The 21,709-nt window shown below is 41.2% G+C and overlaps 1 protein-coding gene across 1 annotated transcript; it reads left to right on the top strand.

Moving 5' to 3' along the window:
* The first annotated feature begins 5,331 nt into the window (after positions 1 to 5,331).
* Positions 5,332 to 10,648, top strand: coq7 (coenzyme Q7 homolog, ubiquinone (yeast)). Its single transcript, XM_066689639.1, has 6 exons — positions 5,332 to 5,551; positions 5,769 to 5,965; positions 6,069 to 6,183; positions 9,227 to 9,366; positions 9,563 to 9,631; positions 10,053 to 10,648. Exons 1-6 carry the CDS (start codon positions 5,452 to 5,454, stop codon positions 10,128 to 10,130), a joined length of 699 nt encoding a protein of 232 aa, XP_066545736.1. The 5' UTR covers positions 5,332 to 5,451; the 3' UTR covers positions 10,131 to 10,648.
* The last annotated feature ends 11,061 nt before the right edge of the window (positions 10,649 to 21,709 follow it).

Raw genomic sequence — 21,709 nt, 5'->3', positions numbered from 1 at the left:
GCACAAAATGACAAGGAGCAGTAATGATCTTGAGGTGGGTGGTTTCTACTAACATGTCTTTAAACAATCTGTTGGAGTAGCTAATAACGCATTACTTGCAGTGAATAGGGCTATGTAGCGGAAGAAAAGGTTCTGCATAGTTTGCAAGGCCTCAGACCCACATCCCGCTTGGTCACAGGAACTGCGAGATAAATGACAGGCTAGATAAGTAAAGGACTGGCTTCCCCTCACTGCCTTTAAACACTCCACTCCACTTCCTGTACTCAGGGACATAGCCGCTGATGCACTAATGAATTTCCAAGCTGTGGATGCAGGCTTGAGTGAGAGCTGCACACAGCTTGGTAGAGTAACAAGGATCGTCAGTGGGTCTTGAGGTCATCAATCCTAAATGTCCGCTTTCTGATTCTGAAATTCAGTCAAAATGTAATACATGTTGTATTTCCCCTCTTAGTAATATTTGGGGAGGATGGCGGGGAGGTGAGGTAACAAATGCTGGGAAAGTAGGATTCAAAGTCCATATTTAGACGTGCTGTGGGAGAGATTAGGGACCAACGCATCTCCTGAAAACTGAGAGAGATAGAGAGCACTACTATCTTGCTGGCATCCCCAGCCTCCTCAGACAACACACTGTGTCTTTAAGCTGTAGTCGCTATGGGTTGTAGGTGAGTTGTTGTGAAGCAATATAAGTAAGTGCTTTTCAAATGATAATAAATGGTTATCTTACATGTTTTTTTATTGGTGTAATTTCAAATTCAGCTGCTTGAGTAATCTAATTGAGTTCAACCACCTTATCTGTCTGAACCTGAAGAGCATTTCCTGCACCTGCAGCTCCTGACAACCAGGTGCAGATTTACAGAAACACTCAGACACACACACAATATATGTATGTATGCATTGCATACTTTTTCTTCCTAATTAAACACTGCAATAACCTATGCAGACACAGACTGGGGATTTAATACCACTAATATGTGGCTGACACCCTCCAGACATCATTTTAGTAGCACACTAATTCTCTGGGGGAAAGGAGGTTGTTTTGGGTCATATTGAGCTGCATTTGGAAAAGGAATGTTTATGAAACAATTAAAATCTTTTCAACCATATAATCAGTAACACAAGTTCACTTATGAAGTAGTACTTTCGCTTCTTGTCTCCAATTCTTACTGGTCTCAAAGGGAACTGTTAAGAAGATTTGGGTTGCTAAAAAGTTCAGCTCAATGAGAGACCCTTGCCCACTACCCTACCATTACTGTTATATTTTTATTAATTTATGCATTTCTTATTATTTTAATATTCAATTGTATTTGTTTACATATTATTATTTTTTCTCTGTGTTTAACTGTTTTGGTATAGTTTGTTTCACTGTGGCCATATGAAGCATTCAGTGGCAATTAGTTATGAAGGGCACTATTCTAATTACAGATGAAGGATTGATTGATTAATTGTTTTTTCCAGAAAGATACCACATTGGAGTAAGGCACTGTTTCTTAACCCTGGTTCTGGGGGAGCACTGTCCTGCCATTCTCAGTCTCAGCCGAGCTCTTTCGTACTTAACTTATTCCATTAAATTTACTTGGTTGGTTGCTTAGTTTACAAAATGTTGGAATTCAAGTGCCTTTTATCGGTTTATATTTAATTGAAATATCTAGCCATGTAAAATAATTTGAAAAACACTGATGATGCAACTTATACTTTAATTGAGAGTAATTGAAAGCTTGGCCTCAACAAAAGTCAGCAGGAGAGAGTGCTCCTGGCTCTAGGTTTGAGAAAGCACAGGAGTAAGGTGCGGTCAGACTTTTGGAAACAACATCAATGTTGCATAACCTGATTCTGTTTGACCTCTTTTTTCTGCAAAGTGTAAGGAAAAGAGAATTGATTTAGAATAGCTTCATTACTGCGGAGTACCGCGTTCCCGCTGTAACCATGGATTACTCTACCCAGTGGCTGACGAAGGGCTATTGTGCCTGTCATTTCAGAGGCTACAGAAACCTGCTCATACTGAAAGTGTCAAAGAATGTGACCTTGTGACCTGCAGAGCATATGCACCCATTCTAATTATACAGCCTTTTAGGGAAATATACTTTCTCAATGATGATGTTGATGGTGATGATTATTATTATTGAAGTTGACGGAAATCTCAACAAAGATATTCTGATCTAAACCACAGTTGCGTCTGAGGAAGAGGTCACAAAGTCACTGCTTATAACACTTTTTGTGCGAATCAAGAGCTGCGTGTTTACATGTATGAATGGTTTAAAACTGCCCTCCCGGAAGCACATTTCTAGAGAACGATCGCATCATATTTAGTACTTTAGGGATCCTGGCAAGTAAATCATGTTTTTAGTGTTATATTGAACGGTTTATAAGAACGCTTTTAAACAAGTTGTTTTTATGCAAAAGCTTGCATATTTTCCAGAAAGATACCGCTAAGCAGTAAAGTATGGGCAGACGTTTTGGAAAAGACGTCGATGTTGCATAACCTGATTCCATCTGACCTGTTTTGCTACAGAGCATAATGAAATAAAAGATTGATTGGGAACAGCTTCACTACTGTGGGGTACCACCTTCCCACTCTAACCACAGCTTACTATACCCAGCAGCTTAAGGAGGGCTATTGTTAAAATGAATTACATCTGTGCAGCCCAGTTCCAACCACATATCTCGCTAGCAATCCAGTAACATTTTCAGCTTAAGATAATTATGAGAAAAACACTGTCTTAAACAATGCGCCGCACAAACACATGCCATCTCCCTCCTCACTCCCTTGTTACTGGCATTCTTGCCCCCTTGTAAAGACTAGGTGCTAAAATAATGACAATTTGCTTACATAATCAAGTCGGTTTAGATTTTGACTTTGGCTCAGGAGGAGACACAGCTATGAAATCATCACCTGCTTACATAAACTTCCATCTCAGACTGAGGGATTGAAATTGGGCAGACAATGTATTGCCACGCAATATATATTTGTGTGTATTGTGAAATAGAACAGAGTTAGACATCTGTTGGTCCTGCCGACAACTGGTGTTTCGTCAATCAAAAAAAAAAGAACCTTAGAAATTGAAAGGTTTATGGAAATCTTTGTGTCTAATGCAAAGAGGGTTTCCACAGAAGAGTTTGGTGTTTATTGAATATTTTCATTGCATTGCATAATAGACATTCTCAGAGATGCTATTCTAGCTTCCACTGCCTAGACCTAAAGCTGATGAGCTAATACATGCACTGAGAAGGCAAGACTGATAGATAAGGCTGATAGAATAATGTGATCTCTTCAAGATTTACAACATTATCCATATATGCCAATTATTTTTGGATCTCTATGCAAGTGACAGATAAGATTAGACTTTTCTTTCTTTTCTTTTTTTCTACCCCTATTTTCAGATTAGCCTACCGCAGACCTTGCGAAGAAGTCCACAAACAACCTGGCCAGACAGCAGAGTTCGATCTAGGAGCCCCACTCCAATCCAGTCCTCTCCTTCACTGATATAAAACAGGAAATAGCAGTCTCAGTGTGTGATAGTGTTCATTTTTTGGGACTTGTATTTTTAGAGTAATAACACACTTGTTCTCTGTTCCCTGCTTGGCTAGACCTGTTGTGTACTCAGTGGCCCTGTCTCGACACAGACACACTGACTCACAGTAGCTTTGAGCAACTGCCTGGGTTCTACCACAGTTATGCAAAGCTTACCGTGGATCTATAGGGCAGAGAGGACACAGCACATCTGTATGACACCGTGGTCTGGAGTTTGATTTCCCCTAAGATATCTCTAGTGCTAATTACTTAGCCAGGGGGATCCAAATTAGTCCCAGAGGACATGTTACCCAAACCACACAATACTGACTTGTTTAGATGTTTAACCTCCTCCTTTCCAGATTTGTTTCACACGCAAAGCACGCTCCTCTTCATTTTGCCCGGCGCTGGGTGGCAGACTACAGGTTGGACAGAGCTTCTGAATGAGAATTTCAGTATGAGTAAACCATAACCCCTAGCTTGGACTGTCTTGAAAGATTTCAAATGATTACCCTGGCTCTTGTTTGAAAAGAGTTGACAGACTGTAGTCATGGAGGTAATGGTATGAAAATGATTTGTTCATACAGTTTTGGAAAGATTTGAATGAATGGATTTTTTGTGGGATTATTTGTACCTTTATTTAGCATCTCTTCACAAATACATAGAGAACTACTTCAGATTTCAAACCTTTCTACTATGGGCAGCTTCTCCCTAGTAAAGTTTGACTGAACTTGCCCTCATCATCTGAAAACCAAAGAGGTTGTCGGTGAAGCTTTACACTCTAACCTGATGGCAACATGACTGAGTCTCAGTTGACTTTCGATCAGACCGACCCCTGCACCAGTCCTCACCCCACACCTCCCACCCTCTCTGTCTGTGTTTGCTTTGACACATTGCAAGTCTATACCAGACCAGGTTAACCTTCTCACAATGACTGGGTACATTTTTTCACAGGCGTGTAAATGGGCAGCTCCCCAACTGTAGTAATAACTTCACTATCGTCCATCTGAAGAATATCAACAGAAGCATCAAACTTATTTTTATTTATTTTTTTGGTGACACTTTTGACATTATATGTCACAGCATTTTATTAGTGTTGCCCCTTATCTTCTAGGTATCCAGCTGTTCCTTGTTGTTTCTCCCGTTAAGACATAGGATGGTGACAGGTGTCTACTATTCAGTAAATAACTGGAACAAATACATTAATTAATTAATAAATTAACTAAAGGGTCTACTTACCCATTTTAAATATATAATTGTATACAGTTCCAAATATAACAGTTTTTATTTTGGAGGTTTATTACCTACTTTTTCTTCTTCATTATTCTTAAAGGCTGTTAAGGTTTCTTCTTTCTCACACTGCTCTGCTTAGATGATTATGATGATTATTACGTATTCAGAGTTATGTAGTATTGAAATGGCTTGACCAACACGACAGCGCCACCTGGCAGTATCAAAAAGCATTGCAACTGGAAGTACATCAATCCAACATGAAGCAAGACTGCCATCTGTTGATCGGGTCAGTGACATTTCGCATGTCAAAAAGAACCATTGTAAAATAAACTTGTAAAAATGACTTTACGTCATATACGTTATATACTTTTATTTTTCACAGAGGGCTTGCTGTACCTGGCTATTGCCGTTATGCCACGACACACTCTGTCTACAGGCTCTCTCTATAGCTTTGGATGTTTCCTATTTTTTGTGCTGCAAAACAGTATACAATTCCACTATGGAGATCACATTTGGCATTAGGCAATATGCACAATTTGATGTTTTGTCGTCAAGCCTAACACAGCTGTTTGGGAAGTGACGTCATTAGAGAGCGCCGGGCTGTCATGCACTGGTCCAACATGCACGACACCTCCGCGTTCAATGACTTTCTGTCTGCGGATTAATCCTCTTTAACCGTCACAATTATTGGACACTAAAAGGCTTCAGAAATGCAGCGAGCGCTAGGATCCCCTGTGCTGTTGAGCGAATTGAGGCCGGTTTTCTGCTCGGCTTTGGGTGCACGGCAGCTTTGTTTAAATGATCGTAAAGGTAAGGTTGATTGTGCATAGCAACTCTGTGGTCGTGTTCGTGTTGCGCAGTTGTCCGCAGTTCTGCGCTGCTCCGCCAATGGGATCGCTGGGATCCTGCACATCTGCGCAGTACTGCGGAAATCTGCGCAGCAAGAACGCGACCTGTGTGCTCAGAACCCCTTTGGTTGGAGTTCATATACACAGTTAACTCCCCTACTGTGTGTGTGTTGTCCCAGGTGTTCAGATGTGCAGAGCACAGGGGCTGCCCCTCTCACGGAGCTACAGCGTGCTGCCGCCGGTCCGAGACTGCGCCGAGAAGGCCATGCTGGACAGGATGTTGCGGGTCGATCACGCAGGCGAATACGGAGCCAACCGCATTTACGCTGGGCAGATGGCAGTGCTGGGAAGGACTCAGGCGGGACCAATTATTCAGGTTCAGACCCCATTCAAAATCCTCTTTGCCTGCATCACACATGCCTGTTGACTGCCTCTTTGTCAGCTGTCACGTTGATGTAAACGTGTGTCTTTCTTTACAGCACATGTGGGATCAAGAGAAAAACCACCTGAAGGTGTTCGATGACCTCTTGGCCGAGAACAGAGTGAGACCCACCGTTCTGATGCCATTCTGGAACATCGCAGGGTTCGTCCTGGGTGAGCTTAGAAACGCACAGTACTCTGTGTAGGCCTGTGTAATTGCCCAAGGACACTAAATGTGGTGGCAACAGTCTACCCAGATTATATGTTTAATCATTAACCCTCCATATTAACACACATGTATTGTTTATAAAGTATGTATATAAACAGACACAGGATTTAGTTTTTCTGTGTACACCTGTTGCGGCATTGCACTCGAGGGATTGTTTTTGTAAACGTATGCACTACAGTTCAAAAGTTTGGGGTTGCTTAGAAATGTGCTTGTTTTCGAAAGAAAAGCAATTACAGTATCAGAAATACAGTGCAGACATTGTTAAATGTTGTAAATGACTATTGTAGCTGGAAACGGCTGATTTGTAGTGGAATAGCTACATAGGTCTACAGAGGCCCATTATCAGCCACCATCAGTCCTGTGTTCCACTGGCACGTTGTGTTTGCTAATCCAAGTTTATGATTTTAAAAGGCTAATTGATCATTAGAAACCCCTTTTGCAAGTATGTTAGCACAGCTGAAAACTGTTGTGCCGATTAAAGAAGCAATACAACTGGCCTTCTTTAGACTAGTTGAGTGTCTGGAGCATCAGCAATTGTGGGTTTGATTACTTACTCAAAATGTCCAGAAACAAATAACTTTCTTCTGAAATGTTCTTGTTCTGAGAAATGAAGGCTATTCCATGTGAGAAATTGCCAAGAAACTGAAGATCTCGTACAAGGCTGTGTACTACCCCCTTCACAGAATAACGCAAACTGGCTCTAACGAGAATAGAAAGAGGAGTGGGAGGCCCCGGTGCACAACTGGGCAACAGGACAAATACATTAGAGTGTCTAGTTTGAGAAACAGACGCCTCACAGGTAGCTGGCAGCTTCATTAAATAGTGCCCGCAAAACACCAGTGTCAACGTCACCAGTGAAGAGGCGACTCTGGGATGCTGGACTTCTAGGCAGAATTGCAAAGAAAAAGACGTATCTCAGACTGGCCAATGAAAAGAAAAGATGAATGCCCCGTTTCCACTGGCGGCCCCGGACGCTTAAACGGGTGTTTCCTCTGGCTGAGCATCCGGACGCGCCGTGTTTAGAGCCGGTTAACTGGCTGCTGCTGGACGCGCCATAACGTCCGTCACTGAGGACACGAGTCACTGTCAGAGGGAGTGAGTTTGACTGAGACACAGGAGGACAGCAGACACATTGTGTCGGAAGATATAATCTCAAGTGCCGAGTGCGATTGTGAAGAAATTACAGTTTTATTAGCAGCATGGAGTGAAACCCACGTACAGAAACAATGAAATGTTTTACTGCTTACAGTTAATATCCGAGTGCATTAAACACTGTGATTCACAGACCAGTGCAGCGCTGACTAGTTCCAATAAACTGAAGGATAATAATCGCATCGCAGCAGCCGATGGTATTAATATTGTATGACAGCTGGATGGTGTTTCAGGCTGTGTGTGTGAATGTGTGCAGGACAATCCAGAGACAGTCAGTGTGAAGGAAACGCGATTCAGTTAACGTGTCCATTTACAAGATAAATTAATGAATAAATAAATACAGCAGATCTGGGTTTGCCTCTAAAACATTAAGGACTGGTTTAATAAATGTGTCCATAAACGCCATGACTGAGACGTGCACACTTCAATTAAAGCTGCTATATTGTATCTGGATGATTAATCGTAAAACGTGTGTATTTTGTTTGAACTGTAACTTGCCCTGGTTAAGGGCGTCTGATAAGTACATAATAAATAATATGGCAAATACTATTGTTTGCAGTTACAAATCTGTAGTAAGAGTAATAAATGAAGGGAGTCGCTGTGCCGTATAAAATACATATATACCAGCACAAATGATGACGATAATATTAACAATACATATTCACTATTTAGTATTATTGTTGTGCCTGGAAACGTATTCTTATGTGAACTTAATTTTCGGAATATAATGTTGTCTCTACACGTTTAGCTCTTCCTAAGATCTCTGAACAGAAATGTGTATTTATTTTGCGGTTTACAATCATGTAAAACACAAATAATAAAACGGACACAAAGTCCTCTCCTCTCAGGCTGTGTCGCTCGCAGTGTCTCTGTCTCTGTTTTTAACAGAAACACAAACCAGACCCACAGTCGCTGCTGCTCATCAGAGGACGGATCTCAGCGGCTGCTTTTGCAGTATAAGCTCTGGACGCGTGTGAGGATGGCATGGCAGACACCGAGGCATAAGATGGGCAAAGAACACAGACGCTGGACAGGAAGACTGTAAAAAAGTGTTATGGATAGACAAAGTCTGAGGTGTTCAGAACACAAAGAATAACATTCCTGAAAAGATGCTGGAGGAGTGCTTGATGCCATCTGTCAAGCATGGTGGAGGCAATGTGATGGTCTGGGGGTGCTTTGGTGGTGCTAAAGTGGGAGGTTTGTACAGCGTAATAGGGATCTTGAAGAAGGAAGGCTATCACTCCATTTTGTAATGCCATGCCATACCCTGTGGATGGCACTTGATTGGAGGCAGTTTCTTCCTACAACAGGACAATGACCCAAAGCACAGCTCCAAACTATGCAAGAACTATTTAGGGAAGAAGCTGTCAGCTGGTATTCTGTCTATAATGGAGTTGCCAGCACAGTCAACCGATCTCAACCTTATTGAGCTGTTGTGGGAGCAGCTTGACCGTATGGTACATAAGAAGTGCCCATCAAGCCAATCCAACTTGTGGGAGGTGCTTCAGGAAGAAGGGGGTGAAATCTCTTCAGATTACCTCAACAAATTGACAACTAGAATGCCAAAGGTCTGCAAGGCTGTAATTGCCGCAAATGGAGGATTCTTTGACGACAGCAAAGTTTGAAGGACACAATTATCATTTCAATTAAAAATCATTATTTCTTGTCAATGACTATATTTCCTATTCATTTTGCTATATTTCCTGTTCAAACCTATTTCATATATGTTTTCATGGAAAACAAGGACATTTCTAAGTGACCCCAAACGTTTGAATGGTAGTGTATGGATTAGGTGGGAAGACCACAACATCTAATATATTGGGTATGTTTGCACAGGTGCGAGCACTGCCATGCTGGGGAAGGAAGGGGCCATGGCCTGCACAGTGGCCGTAGAGGAGAGCATCTGTGAGCACTACAACAGCCAGATCAGAACACTCATGGAAGAAGACCCAGACAAATACAAAGATTTACTGCAAGTATGTGCCGCTGTAAATAGGTTTGGGATGACAATATGCTTGCTAGCGTATTCATTTATTTATTCATTTATACTCATTCTCTTTCCAATACTGCTACAACAGTAGCTTAGAATGTATAGCCTGATTGTTCTGACATGTCACTCGTTTTTGTTTTATTTCATTTGATTGTGTTGTTTTTACTCTTATTTTTTTTTAGTTAATCAAGAAGTTCCGGGATGAGGAAATGGAACACCACGATACAGGAATGGAACACGACGCAGAGATGGTGAGTCTGACTTTGAGCAGGACAGGTATCCTGCTGTTTGCATTCAAGTGTGGTCTTGTGCGCACAAGGTTTGTGGAGCTTTTAGTGTTTGACAATATTTGCATACTTTAAAAATGTAGTTTGCAGCTTTGTGTTTTCCAGTTATGTTTATGAGGGCATTTTATGTATAAAGCCATTGTATAGCATATACATTATTGTAAGCTAGTTACTGTAATGCTGTAATATAGATAAGTTTTCCAATTCTGCTTGCTTTTAATAGATGACGGCATGGTAATTTGTGAGCAATTTAAACTTACTATAAACAGCATGCTTAAAGCAATAGCACAGCAGTCTGGATACAGGGGTGTGGATACTAAGACTGAAAGTATGGTCTGTATACAGTAGCTCTGGTAAATACAAGTTCTCCCTGTCTGTTTTCTAGGCACCGGCATACTGGCTTTTGAAGAATGCAATACAAGTGGGCTGTAAGGCAGCGATATACATGTCTGAACGCATCTAGAACCAAAGCTGAAAGAAAACCATTAAGGTTATGTTTTGGATTTGTGTCAATGATGTTTAGTCAGTTTAAGTGATTTTGGCGAGTTTCCCTGCTTTGGATAGATGTAACCATTATACCGGCCCTTTTGATTTTGAGGGTCAGCGAACTGTAAATGTCATGATGCTAAACTCTTGATGAGACCGTCGTCCTGCACTGAAGTGTTTAGGGTGTAGTTGTGCCAGATCTTCAGGTAATATAGAGGGCTGCTGCTACAGTACTGCTTATTGTGGGAAATGGGTTTACTTTACAGCATGCGCATTGAATTCAGTTCTGGTTACCATGCTCTCTGTTTGATTCTATGGAAAAACAGTTATCTACCCAGAAGAATAAATGTGATTTAAAAAAATAGATATATATATTTATTTATTTATATATTGGAGAAAGTCAGGCAAGCAGGGTGACCTTTCAAGTGGAATATGTTTTTTAATCTGCAATCGTAAATCTGAGTTGGAGCAATTAAATCTGCCTTTTTTATTACATATTGCTGTGCTGTCTTTTAGTTTTCTGCTTTATTATATGACAGGAAATAGGGCAACATTTCCACTAGAGATAAAAAGTTTTGAAAGGGGTTTAGTGACGCACTGTATTTTTAGTCAATGGTGAAGTCAGGGAACCTGTCTTCTGATTATGTCGAACTCTGAGGATGTCAATGCAATGAATACAGAACAAAAGAGCAACTAACTACTTATTGGCAAGGAAAGCACAGGCATTCATTAGTCATTTTCAGGCCCCTTTTGTGTCACATACTACTTCCTGATCTTTTAATGATTTAAATAATGTATTTGCTCCGTATCTTTATGGAACTGCAATGGAATACTACCCAGGTAATTTTCTAGTTCAGTCACAAAAATATATTAGTAATGATTCTACCACTGGAAATTATTTCAAGCAGAACACACAGATGGGGCATATGTGAAGGTAAGATGCTCTACTCCAGAACCTCAGAACCATTCAGGCCAGACTTGTCAAAGTTAAAAGTGCCCTTTTACCTTTTACAACCTTGAGATTTACACCTGTGTGTGTATATAATGAGATCTCCACAAGGGGGAGGTAGAACACATTTTCAGAAAAAGCAGCCTTGCAAACTGGGCCACAGGGGAGGGGTGAAGACAAAGTTAATGTGCAACAGAAATAACAAAACAAAGAAAACGCCCACTTACCAATCTAAGTAACAAACAGCAGATACTGAGGTCTTGAGCTTGAGAGAGGTGTGCATAGTGGTTGTTCTTTGAGCTGTAGAGCAAAAATATGCGCTCTCTCAAGAACTGCTCAGAGCCACATATGGGTCCGGTCTGGGAACAATCTAGGGGTGGTGTATAACAAGATAGTGTCCTTCTTGGAGTAGTGCTATTATGTGCCTTTTTATGTTCAAAAGGTGAAGCCTAATTGCACTCATGTCAGTACCTCCTTCTCCTGCAGAGCATGGTGTGAGTACTGGGCATGTGTACAACCTTCAGCCTGTCAGTCCGTTGTCTGTCCTCTCAAATAGATAGATGGATGGATTTAAGATTGCACTTAAGTAGATTTTAATTTTTTTCTTAAATGTTTTTGTTTTGTTTTCTGATTGTGACTCCAGACAGTGTGCTGTTGGACATCTCAGTTGTCACTGCAGACCCAGCTGTGTAAACGTAAAGCCAGTGATTGCATCTGACTTCAGGATCTTATCAATTCCATGCATTATCGGACCCAGGACTGAACATATAATAATTATTATAATAATGACGATGATGATATCTGATCCTGCTAGGTTATTGCAGCATGCTTTTGTTTCATAGCTGCTTGTACTAAAATCCAGTCAATTTGTATTGAGTTACACTGTTTAACAAGCACCATGCCATCTTGGCAACCTAGGTGTAAATCACAACACAAGTAGGGCATGCGGGCTGTCATTGCGAGCTGAACACACAGCTGTTCTGTACGTTAGGTCAGAGCAAAGCAGGATTAGGCTGCTGGCAGAATACCAAGCCTCTGCTTTCAACAACTTGTAAAAAGTGTTTATTCCACCTGGTTCAAGTACTTTCAGTCGGTGGGGAACAGCCCCCCCCCTTCACACACTGAACTAGAACATACTGTTTTTGTGGAGCTGCAGGAATGCACCCTGAGAGAAGAGAGATCCATGCTGTGATTTATTAAACACAAACCGGCTGAAGACATCTATTGGAGATGGAGGACGCTTGGTGGACAGAGAGGAGGACCTTTGCTGAGTTTAATCGACCCCAGTCTGCAGGAGGAGGACTGAACACGTAAAAGCAGTGTCTTTGGTGTTTAATGCTACAGTACCATGCCTCTCTTTGCCAATGCGTGAATGACATAATTACTGATGTTCTGTACAGGGGGTTAAACAGCTAGTTATATGACTTAAAGCATCTGTAGCAGTCTCAGCCACATTCACTTTGATGATGTTAATTATCTTCACGTTTTTCATTGGTGTTCTCCCTCACCAGTCCCTGTGCCATGCAAAGCAGTTGAATTAATTGGATAATTTAAATTCAATTTAAACCCCTTGGGCTCGCCAGTGTTGGGGGGGAGGGCACCTTGGACAATGCAGGTGGGAGGCTGCTTGGAGCCAAGGCAATGCACAGTGAGTGGCAGAAACTAAAGGAAAAGTAGTATTTGTATTAAATCCTCCCTGCCTCCTGTAGTGGATAAAACAGGAATTGACCCAACCCTGCAGACATGTTACGGACACAAGCTTGCATGCAAATGGGCTGTTTTCCTTGAGATCATGTCATGCAGGAACTTTTAGAGGTGGTTCAGGTATCAGAGCTGACCCTCCAGTTTAATGCGCACAGCTTTGAGTATTCATTACTTTTAAATGGCCTCCTCACAGAGAGCCCCAAGAAAACTAGTCCTAAAATGAATGAGTCTGCGCCATAGGGCACACTGATGTCCCTGCATAATGCACTTCTGGTCACTCACAACTGATCAAAGTCGAGAGCGGGGACAGATGCCCTTGGTTTATTGTGGAAAGGGACTGATTTCCCCTCCAGGACTGCAGGTAAGAGTGACAAAGGGGCACAGAGTCATGGATGGCGTGCGGTGGTGGGGGGCTATGTATAAACATGGAGAGGTGCAGACCCTCTGATGCTTTTATAGCGTTTTATGCATCATTTACAGCCCAACTCAAATGTGAGTGCATTTGAGCTTGTGGCTTTACAATCTCAGTACTACAATAAGGTACTTATTCTATACGTCAGACTGGCTTTTGCGGACACTTAAAATTAACACCTGGAGACAGCACTATGAACTGGGTCTCGCCAGAACTGTGAAATATACATAAATGGCTGTGTACATTGAAGAAAGTGTCTTGATCCCATTTTCATAACGGACCAGCAAGACCCAGTTCTGCACCCGAACAAAGACATCACCTTGCATTAATATTACACAGAGGAAGTGCCAGATGTCCTGTGTCTCATTGCATGTTTGTTTATTTTTCTTGTTTATTTCATTTTAAACATCTGACTCTGTGGTTCTTCCAGAGAACCTGGTTGGGCTGCTGATGAGCTCCGTATGGTGTTATTAATAAACAATGACGCACAGAAGAAATCTATGGTCGTAAATCTATGATGTCCTGGATTTCTTTGACCATCACAGCTCGTGTTGGACAACAGGTTATACTAACAGAACAGCAGAATATTTAAAAAACATGCAACAACAGATTTCCATCCTAAACTTTATAGTTCAGATGATGACCTATGAACCCTGTAGGAAGAAGACTACAACAAAAAGTATAACTTTTTAGTGAAGCATCTCTTCTGTCTTACAAAGAGGACAGGAGTCATTGTCTGCTGCCAAATTACTTCCTTTTAGGTTTCTGAACCTTCATTTTGGATATTATGAAAGAATGACAGCCTAAGCAATTGTCTTCTTGCCCTCATTAGAAACCCCATCACCATTCCTTGTCATTCCTGTTGTCCCAGGCAGTTCAATTGATTGGCAACAGCTTCATGTAAGCGTTTGCTGCATGAGACAGCAAAAGGCTTTGCAACCAAACGTTGACCTGAAGGGATTATTTTTATTTCAGATTAACAGTGTGCTGACAGTTTTACAGCACGAGGTAAGTCTTTAAAAAAACCTTCTGGGGCACCAGCCTTTTTGGCTTGATGTTTGGCCGAATAAAATTACCATTAAAATGTGATTGTTATGCAGTTGTTAATTACAATAAACTAAAAATCTTTTAATTAAGTACTTTTAGAGGACTCTTTTGCCGACCCAATGCCCCTAAACCCTACCCAAGCAAATGTATCAATTTCTAATGCTGTTCTGTCCCAAGTTTTCAAGCACTGACCTCTCTTATTTTACTGTGCTGTGCATTTGGACCTTTTTCCCGTCAAAGGTGTAAAACTGTTTTGCAATATCTGTAGGCTGCTTTGCCTGGAATCACCCTCTCAAAGGAATCTGATGATATACTGACCAAAAAATCAGCAACATGACTTTAAAAACAGCAGTAAAACAGAGAGACAGGATGGTTCTTCAAGCATGAATCATTGTGGCTGTAAATTTTGACGATCACAAGTCATATAAAGTTATTTGAAGTTGCAAAATCTTTCGGACCCAGATCGTGCTGTTGGTTGGCACTCAGGGTTGTGCTCCGTCCCTTCCCTCTCCTCTCAATACTTCAGAGTTGGTGCTGAATCTTTTGTGAGCTTCAATGGAGTTACACAACATGCATCAAGGTCAAAGATCCTCATTCCTTTAGCTCTATATGAAATGCTAATGGTCAGTTTTGCAGTAGTGCAAAGCTTATTACCTGGACATAAAGTGGTATAAGCAGAACACTGCTCTTGTTGGTTTAATTAGTGAAAAAGTTTTTGTGTAGAATTTAGTTTCGTAATGGTCATGTATGCAATATTGTTAGTATATATTTATTTGGTCTGTATCCCTGTCAGCTAATATTTCAAAACAATGGCATTTTAAAGCTTAAAAGAAGTAACTTTTTTTGTTTTACTAATTTTTACATTTTTATTCCAATTTAACATTTCAGATGTATAGTGTATCAAAATGCTTTCAATCTAGAAGCACATCTTTTCTCATATTGTCCTGCATAGTCTCTTTATGGCTCCCTCTACCTTCCCATGCACAGGGAGGTTAAAGTGTGAGCATCTAGTAAGCATTAATTTATTAGTTGTGTGTGCTTGCACAAAGGCCACCACCTTCAAACTGTCACATTATCGTAAATTTGCGACGAATGAATGAGACGCTTTTGTCAGTGCATCACAGCCTTGTGCCTGACAGCAATTTCTAAGAAGGACTGTAGGAATTTGATGCATTGAGCCAGAATGGTTCTTCATAAAAGGTTTCTGTCACTTTTGATATTCAGGTCACGGGAGGGGAAGGTGGAAACATATTACATCAGGGTAATAGGATGCAAGCAAGGCAACTTATACATTTCCTTATTTAGGTATGTTTGTGTTGTGAAACGGTGATTTATCGGACAGTGGTTCTAGCTCGCAGAGGTTTGAGTTGGGGAAACTGATCCCAGGGTTATTTGCTGTTCTTGCCTAAAAACCTACAGCTCTCCTCCTGCAGTGTTACTCTTCGATACAAAACAGGCTGTTGTGTAGAATCAGGTTACCTTGCTCGGAGTGAAAAGTGTTTAAATTTCCTCACATACAGCTTTGCAAGTTTGCAATTTAATAATTTGATAAGGTACACATTTTGCAGTGTAGTAGTCTAAAATTCTGAGAATTAAGCATTTGATATTTGTTGGATTGTACATTACTATACTATGTATGTACCTTTATTTTGAAGCATACTGTATTGCAGTTGCCCTGCAAAGTGGGAATTGTATAGCCCAGAAAAAATATGACCAGCATCCACATATGTTCCCTCGGTCAGTAGCAGAACACATGATGCTAAGAGACTGACATCACTGCAGCATACATTCCTTATTTACAGCTTTCCTAACATGGAAAAGACTGTCACCTAACTGATTTTAAACCAGGACAGCTTCTGTTTGTGCCTATGAAGAATCTAGTCAAGGTCATTTTAGATTGTCGGAGTAGTAACCTGGAACAGGGACTATTAGAAAAATAAAAAGTCCGATATTGGCAGTTTTTCACCAGCACATAAAAGCATGCATTCTGCATTTTCTGCAAAATGTCTTCTTTGCAGGCACACAGGACCAGATACATTTACCTGTGAGCTAACCCGGTCCTGGAGGACCCCTTGTCCTGCTGATTTTTGTTCAAACCGAGATATTAATTGCTTAATTGATTTCTTAATTGAACTAACAATGCAATATAAAACTCAATTATATAATTAAGAGCTCAGTTGGAACAAAAACCAGCAGGGCAGGGGGTCCTCCAGGACCAGCTTGGGGACCACTGAGCTAGAACACATGATTGTTCCTCTGGTTTTGTATCTCCCTGTTATATTATTATTATGGTTCTCAAAGGTTTTATATCTAGGAAATCTATGTAAGAATCTTATGTTACTTTTGATCTGACCAGTTGGTTGCTGACTAAATCAGACTCACACATACAACAACAGTGAAAGGAAGCTTTAGTGAAGCATTAATATCAAAACACCTATGTCATATCTCTCTCTTCCTAATTGAAGGAGACATGAAACTGTTAAAATGGCCATCAGTCATTGCAAGGGCACACCAGCTGTCTAAAAGATACTCCACCAGTTTTCTTTTTCATCCAAAGAGACCCTAAAAACTCCAATTAAAGGGGTCTTTTCCTCTTGTCTTTCATGCTTTTGCATAATCCAATGCTATTATTATGGCTAGGTTGTGTTAGCACAAAGTAACTGAGAAGAGCTGCTCATGCAATACTGTGTACCAGATTTTTCAGAATCCTCTCTAGTTGCTCAGTGATTTGTGACAGCTTGTTTTGCCATAAGCTGTAGCAGCTGATTAGCCTACTACTAGCTACTGCGGAGCTCACTATGGTGTGACCCCTCCTGCCCCCTGGACGCATAAATCACAGTGGTGTCGATCAGTACAATGATTCCAAGGCCACAGTGCCTTAGAGCTCTGTAAGGCGCCCCAAATATGGATAGCTAAGCTTTCACGCAGTCCTTGTGGCATTTGCCCAAGATATATAATGACTGCAAAATAGCATAATTGAAATGCAGAGCAGCAGCAGGCATAATCAAACTCATTGACACCCTTGGTTGTTCAATTAATGAACTGCAGTGATATGCACTTTCCCAGTCCTTGCCCAAGTTAGTTTTATAAACCGGTGTGAAATCAAGCGTGGGAAAGCTCACACATGCATCTACAGCATTGTCAGAGCATATCGACATGCGTGATGAAGTCATGAAAAGTTGATTAATCAAAAAGCCTTGCTGCTGAATCATGGTGTTGTACCATACAAATCAAACCATAAAGAATGGTGTGATTATCAATACTGTATGCATCAATAGCACAGACCTACATGTGTATATATATATATATATATATATATATATATTTATTTATTGATATAAATAGACAATATATACATATTCATATTCATATACATATATGAATATGAATATCTATATATTGTCTATTTATATCAATATTTTGTGAATCCACTAATCTTGATATCATGGAATAGGCACTTCATGTGGCCTTTTCTATATATAGAATAGGAATAGGTATAGCCCCATACGCAAGAAACTGCGATGCACTGTGTGCTCTGACACCTTTCTATCAGAACCAGCATTCACTTTTTCAGCAATTTGAGCTACAGTAGCTCGTCTGTTGGATCGGACCACACGGGCCAGCCTTCGCTCCCCATGTGCATCAATGTGCCTTGGCCGCTCATGACCCTGTCCCCGGTTCACTTGCTGCCTAATATATCCCACCCACTGACAGGTGCCATGATAACGAGATTATCAGTGTTATTCACTTCACCTGTCAGTGGTCATAATATTATGGCTGATCGGTGTATATATATATATATATATATATATATGTTCTATATAACCCTCCTATAGGAGGGTTATTCTACCACTTCTCCAATCTAACAGATACAGACGGGTGATAAATTAAAGGAAAAAACAACATAAAGTGTCTCAGTAAGGTATTGGGACAGAACAGCTTCAATGCTCTTGGCACAGATTGTACGAGTCTCTGGACTCTACTGTAGGGATGGAACACCATTCTTCCAAAATATATTCCCTTATTTGGGGTTTTGATGATGGTGGTGGAGAGCGCTGTCTAACACGTCGGTCCAGAATCTCCCGTAGGTGTTCAATTGGGTTGAGATCTGGTGACTGCGAAGGCCATAGCATATGATTCACATAATTTTCATGCTCATCAAAGCATTCAGTGACCCTCGTGCCCTGTGGATGGGGGCATTGTCATCCTGGAAGAGACCACTCCCATCAGAATAGAAATGTTTCTCCATAGGATAAAGGTGATCACTCAGAATAACTTTGTAATTATTTGTAGTGACCCTTCTCTCTAAGGGGACAAGTGGACCCAAGCCATGCCAGGAAAATGCCCCCCACAGCATAACAGAGCCTCCGGACCCCCTCACTGTAGGGGTCAAGCAGCCAGGCCTGTACCGTTCTCTTGGCATCAACCACATAATTGTATCATGGACTACACCTGTTTGGAGGCATCTGTATTCGTTATGTACTCCACTCATTTGTTCAGGTTTTTCTTTAATTTGTCACCTGTCTGTGTGTTATTGATACATCCAAGTTTGCCATCCATTTATTAACTTATTCATAGTTATAGTTATTTATAGTTGAATAAAAAAATACACTGACCACTGACACTGACCTTTTCTGTTTTTGTTGCTTCATTAACTGTTAGATACAATTCCCTCGATTGAGAGGCTGCTGTATTAAGTCACATCTCAGAAATACTAGACACATAATCTCCCCTTCGTTGATGGCCACATTGCGCCTTGTATCAAAAGGCTTCCGTGCAAACAATGCAATGCAATAATGCATCAGAATGGCCGTCCTACAGTTTCCCACATTCCCCCGAGCAAGCTATGAAACACACATGGTTGTGTGACTGATCAATCGGCGGCTGCTCCTCAGCGTGGCTATTGCCTCTAATGGCATTACTGGCATTCTGACTGGGGCATGGGGGGGGAAAGAGGAGGACATACTGGTGCAGATGGAGCGTTGTCAGTGGAAAGGAGTGCTAGGAATACTGGAAATGCACACCGCGCTCTCCTCATGGCGATGCCTGCGGGCTGAAGTCACGGCACTCTTTTTCTGCTTGTGTTACATCACTTACAAATCCCCTCTCCTGCCCCAGGTGTCAGGCCCATTCATCACCCCGCTGTTTACAGATGCCTTGGCAGCACTGTAATGTGGGGGGTGGCTTGCATAAGGTTACTCTCCCCAACACCTGGCTTGCGGGCTTTCGCCAGGCACGCCTGCCTTCCCCGGCAGACCTGTCTAATGGAGATCTTCCACTTTTAAGATGCTGCTCTGCACCCCTGTCCCATAGCCTTACTGTCAGCTGGTCTGATTGAAGTGCACCATAAAACAATACCTGGCTCAAACACTTCAGCCCTTTTCCATGTGTCCAGGTCAACAAACATGCCATTCTTTCCATTTCATTAGTCATGCTCTTTCTCTCCGGACCATTCCTCCAGCGCACTGGTGGCAGGTGGCTAAGACGTTGTTTTGGATTTGTTTTGGAAAATATACCAGTATTTACATGTATGAACTAAGCCTGCCTTCTACATGGAGCAAATTATGCATTATGCACACACACACCAAAGGAGAAAATCTGGGTTCACAAATCCTGTAGAGTAATCACTTTTTCAAGCCATGCCGACCTTCCAGTTGAATCAATTAATCAATCGACCAGTAAATATTTTCTTATTTGCTATACCACCCTGCTCATCAAGTTGTCACATAGTGTCTTACAGATTTAAGATGAATAAAGAATTTCAATACAGTAAGTATAACCTTAAAAGTAAATACATCCATCAGGCGCAGAGGTCATCAAACAAATGGATTCATTCATGGTTATTTAACACTGTACCGCATGGCAGCACATCCCCAATGCATTTAATAGAACCACTGGCTTCGTTTTGCTCGCCACATTTGCTATAATGTCCAATTGCGTCTGTGTCATTTCCTATGGTGGAGGCAGTTTGCCCACCAAGGGAAATAAAGATACTTCAGCTGGGAGCTGGACAGTGGCAGCAGCAGGTTTGTGTGTGGTTAGTGCTTAATAGAGAGGTGAGGGCTCTGAATAAAGCATGCCACAGTAATTCTGTTCAGAAGACAATGCTTGAACACCCACATTGTCGGGCATGTGCTGAACATGCTTATTTCCGAACTTTTTAACAATGGATTATATGAAAAGTGTCTTTGCATTTTTATCATCAAACCTGTAAGATTCACCATTGCCTGGTGTGCATTGAGGGTGTTAGCTGTGCTGAGGAATGCCTTTTCTTGCCCCCCGACCATGCTAGCAGACAGGATGGCTGGACCACCGTGGTCTACGCAGCCCTCAGAGCCTTGACCCTACTGAATGAGATTTCCAAACCACTGGAACATCGTAGCAAGTCTGTCTATACTTCAGTTTGCAGGTGTACCAGAGCAATATACAGATTGACCGAGGAACTGACTGCAAACTTGTACAGTGTCTCTTGTTAATGCAGTGCTTAAAAACGCACAAACCAGGGCAGTTGTCATTTGTCTCTCAGGTGTCCCAGCCCATTTAATTATCCACGTCCATATAGAGGCTTCGGCAGGGTCTAAGCTGAACTCAGATAAGTTCAGAGCAGAGAGTGCAAAGCTGCAGGGAGTCTAGAACATTACCATGCTTTCTCTATTGATCCACTTCGAATTATCCCAACACTCTGTCGAAGCTGATATCAAAGAAACAAAATTCTAGCAATGCCATCTAAGATCTTTGCTCAAAACATTCTGGCTAGTTTTGAAAAAAAGGTGATAGATTTACAGCAATTTTTTCATTTCTCAGCTATTTCAAGTATCTGTTTAACAGATTGTTGAGTGGGCTTCTGGGAAGACAGATGGGGATTTTGCATGCAACTAAATAGAGAAGGAATGAAGAAATCTCTGATTTATCCCAATAGTGGTGGGGTTATGCCTCTTTAAGCTCGGTAGATCAAATACAATAAAGTAATGTCATTGAATTTCTTTTTTTTCTTTTCTTCAGCAGAATAAATTATCATTCAGATGCTTTCAAATATCTGAGTCTACTTTCTGGCATCACTTAAAAGATGCAGGAAAACGCGAGAATGAAAAACAAATCTTTCTGAAGGACCTGTCAATGAAACAAGACAAATTAAAAAGCTATGGCCAAAATCATTCAGCTGTTTACACTGAGATTAAATTAGGCTGTCAGTCTAAAAGTATTTGTTCATTTGCTCATTATGTTGTTTCTGCTTTGCATCATTAATAGTTTGCAGAACAAAGCTGTTGTTTTGGTTTTTGAATGATTTGTTTGTGCTTTTTGTGATTGTTTGTTTTCTAGGTTATGTAATATTTAGTGGCCTGTTAAAGGCTATCCTTCCTCTGGTATACAAATCCTCCCTCTGCATTGCTTTGTGAGTCAGGTTTTGCTTGCTTCACATGGCTAAACTACAAGATATGGATGT

The sequence above is a fragment of the Amia ocellicauda genome, chromosome 17 (assembly GCF_036373705.1).
Source record: "Amia ocellicauda isolate fAmiCal2 chromosome 17, fAmiCal2.hap1, whole genome shotgun sequence".
Lineage (NCBI taxonomy): Eukaryota > Metazoa > Chordata > Actinopteri > Amiiformes > Amiidae > Amia > Amia ocellicauda.
Note: the sequence above shows the minus strand (reverse complement) of the source record. Positions and strands in the feature narration are given on the sequence as shown.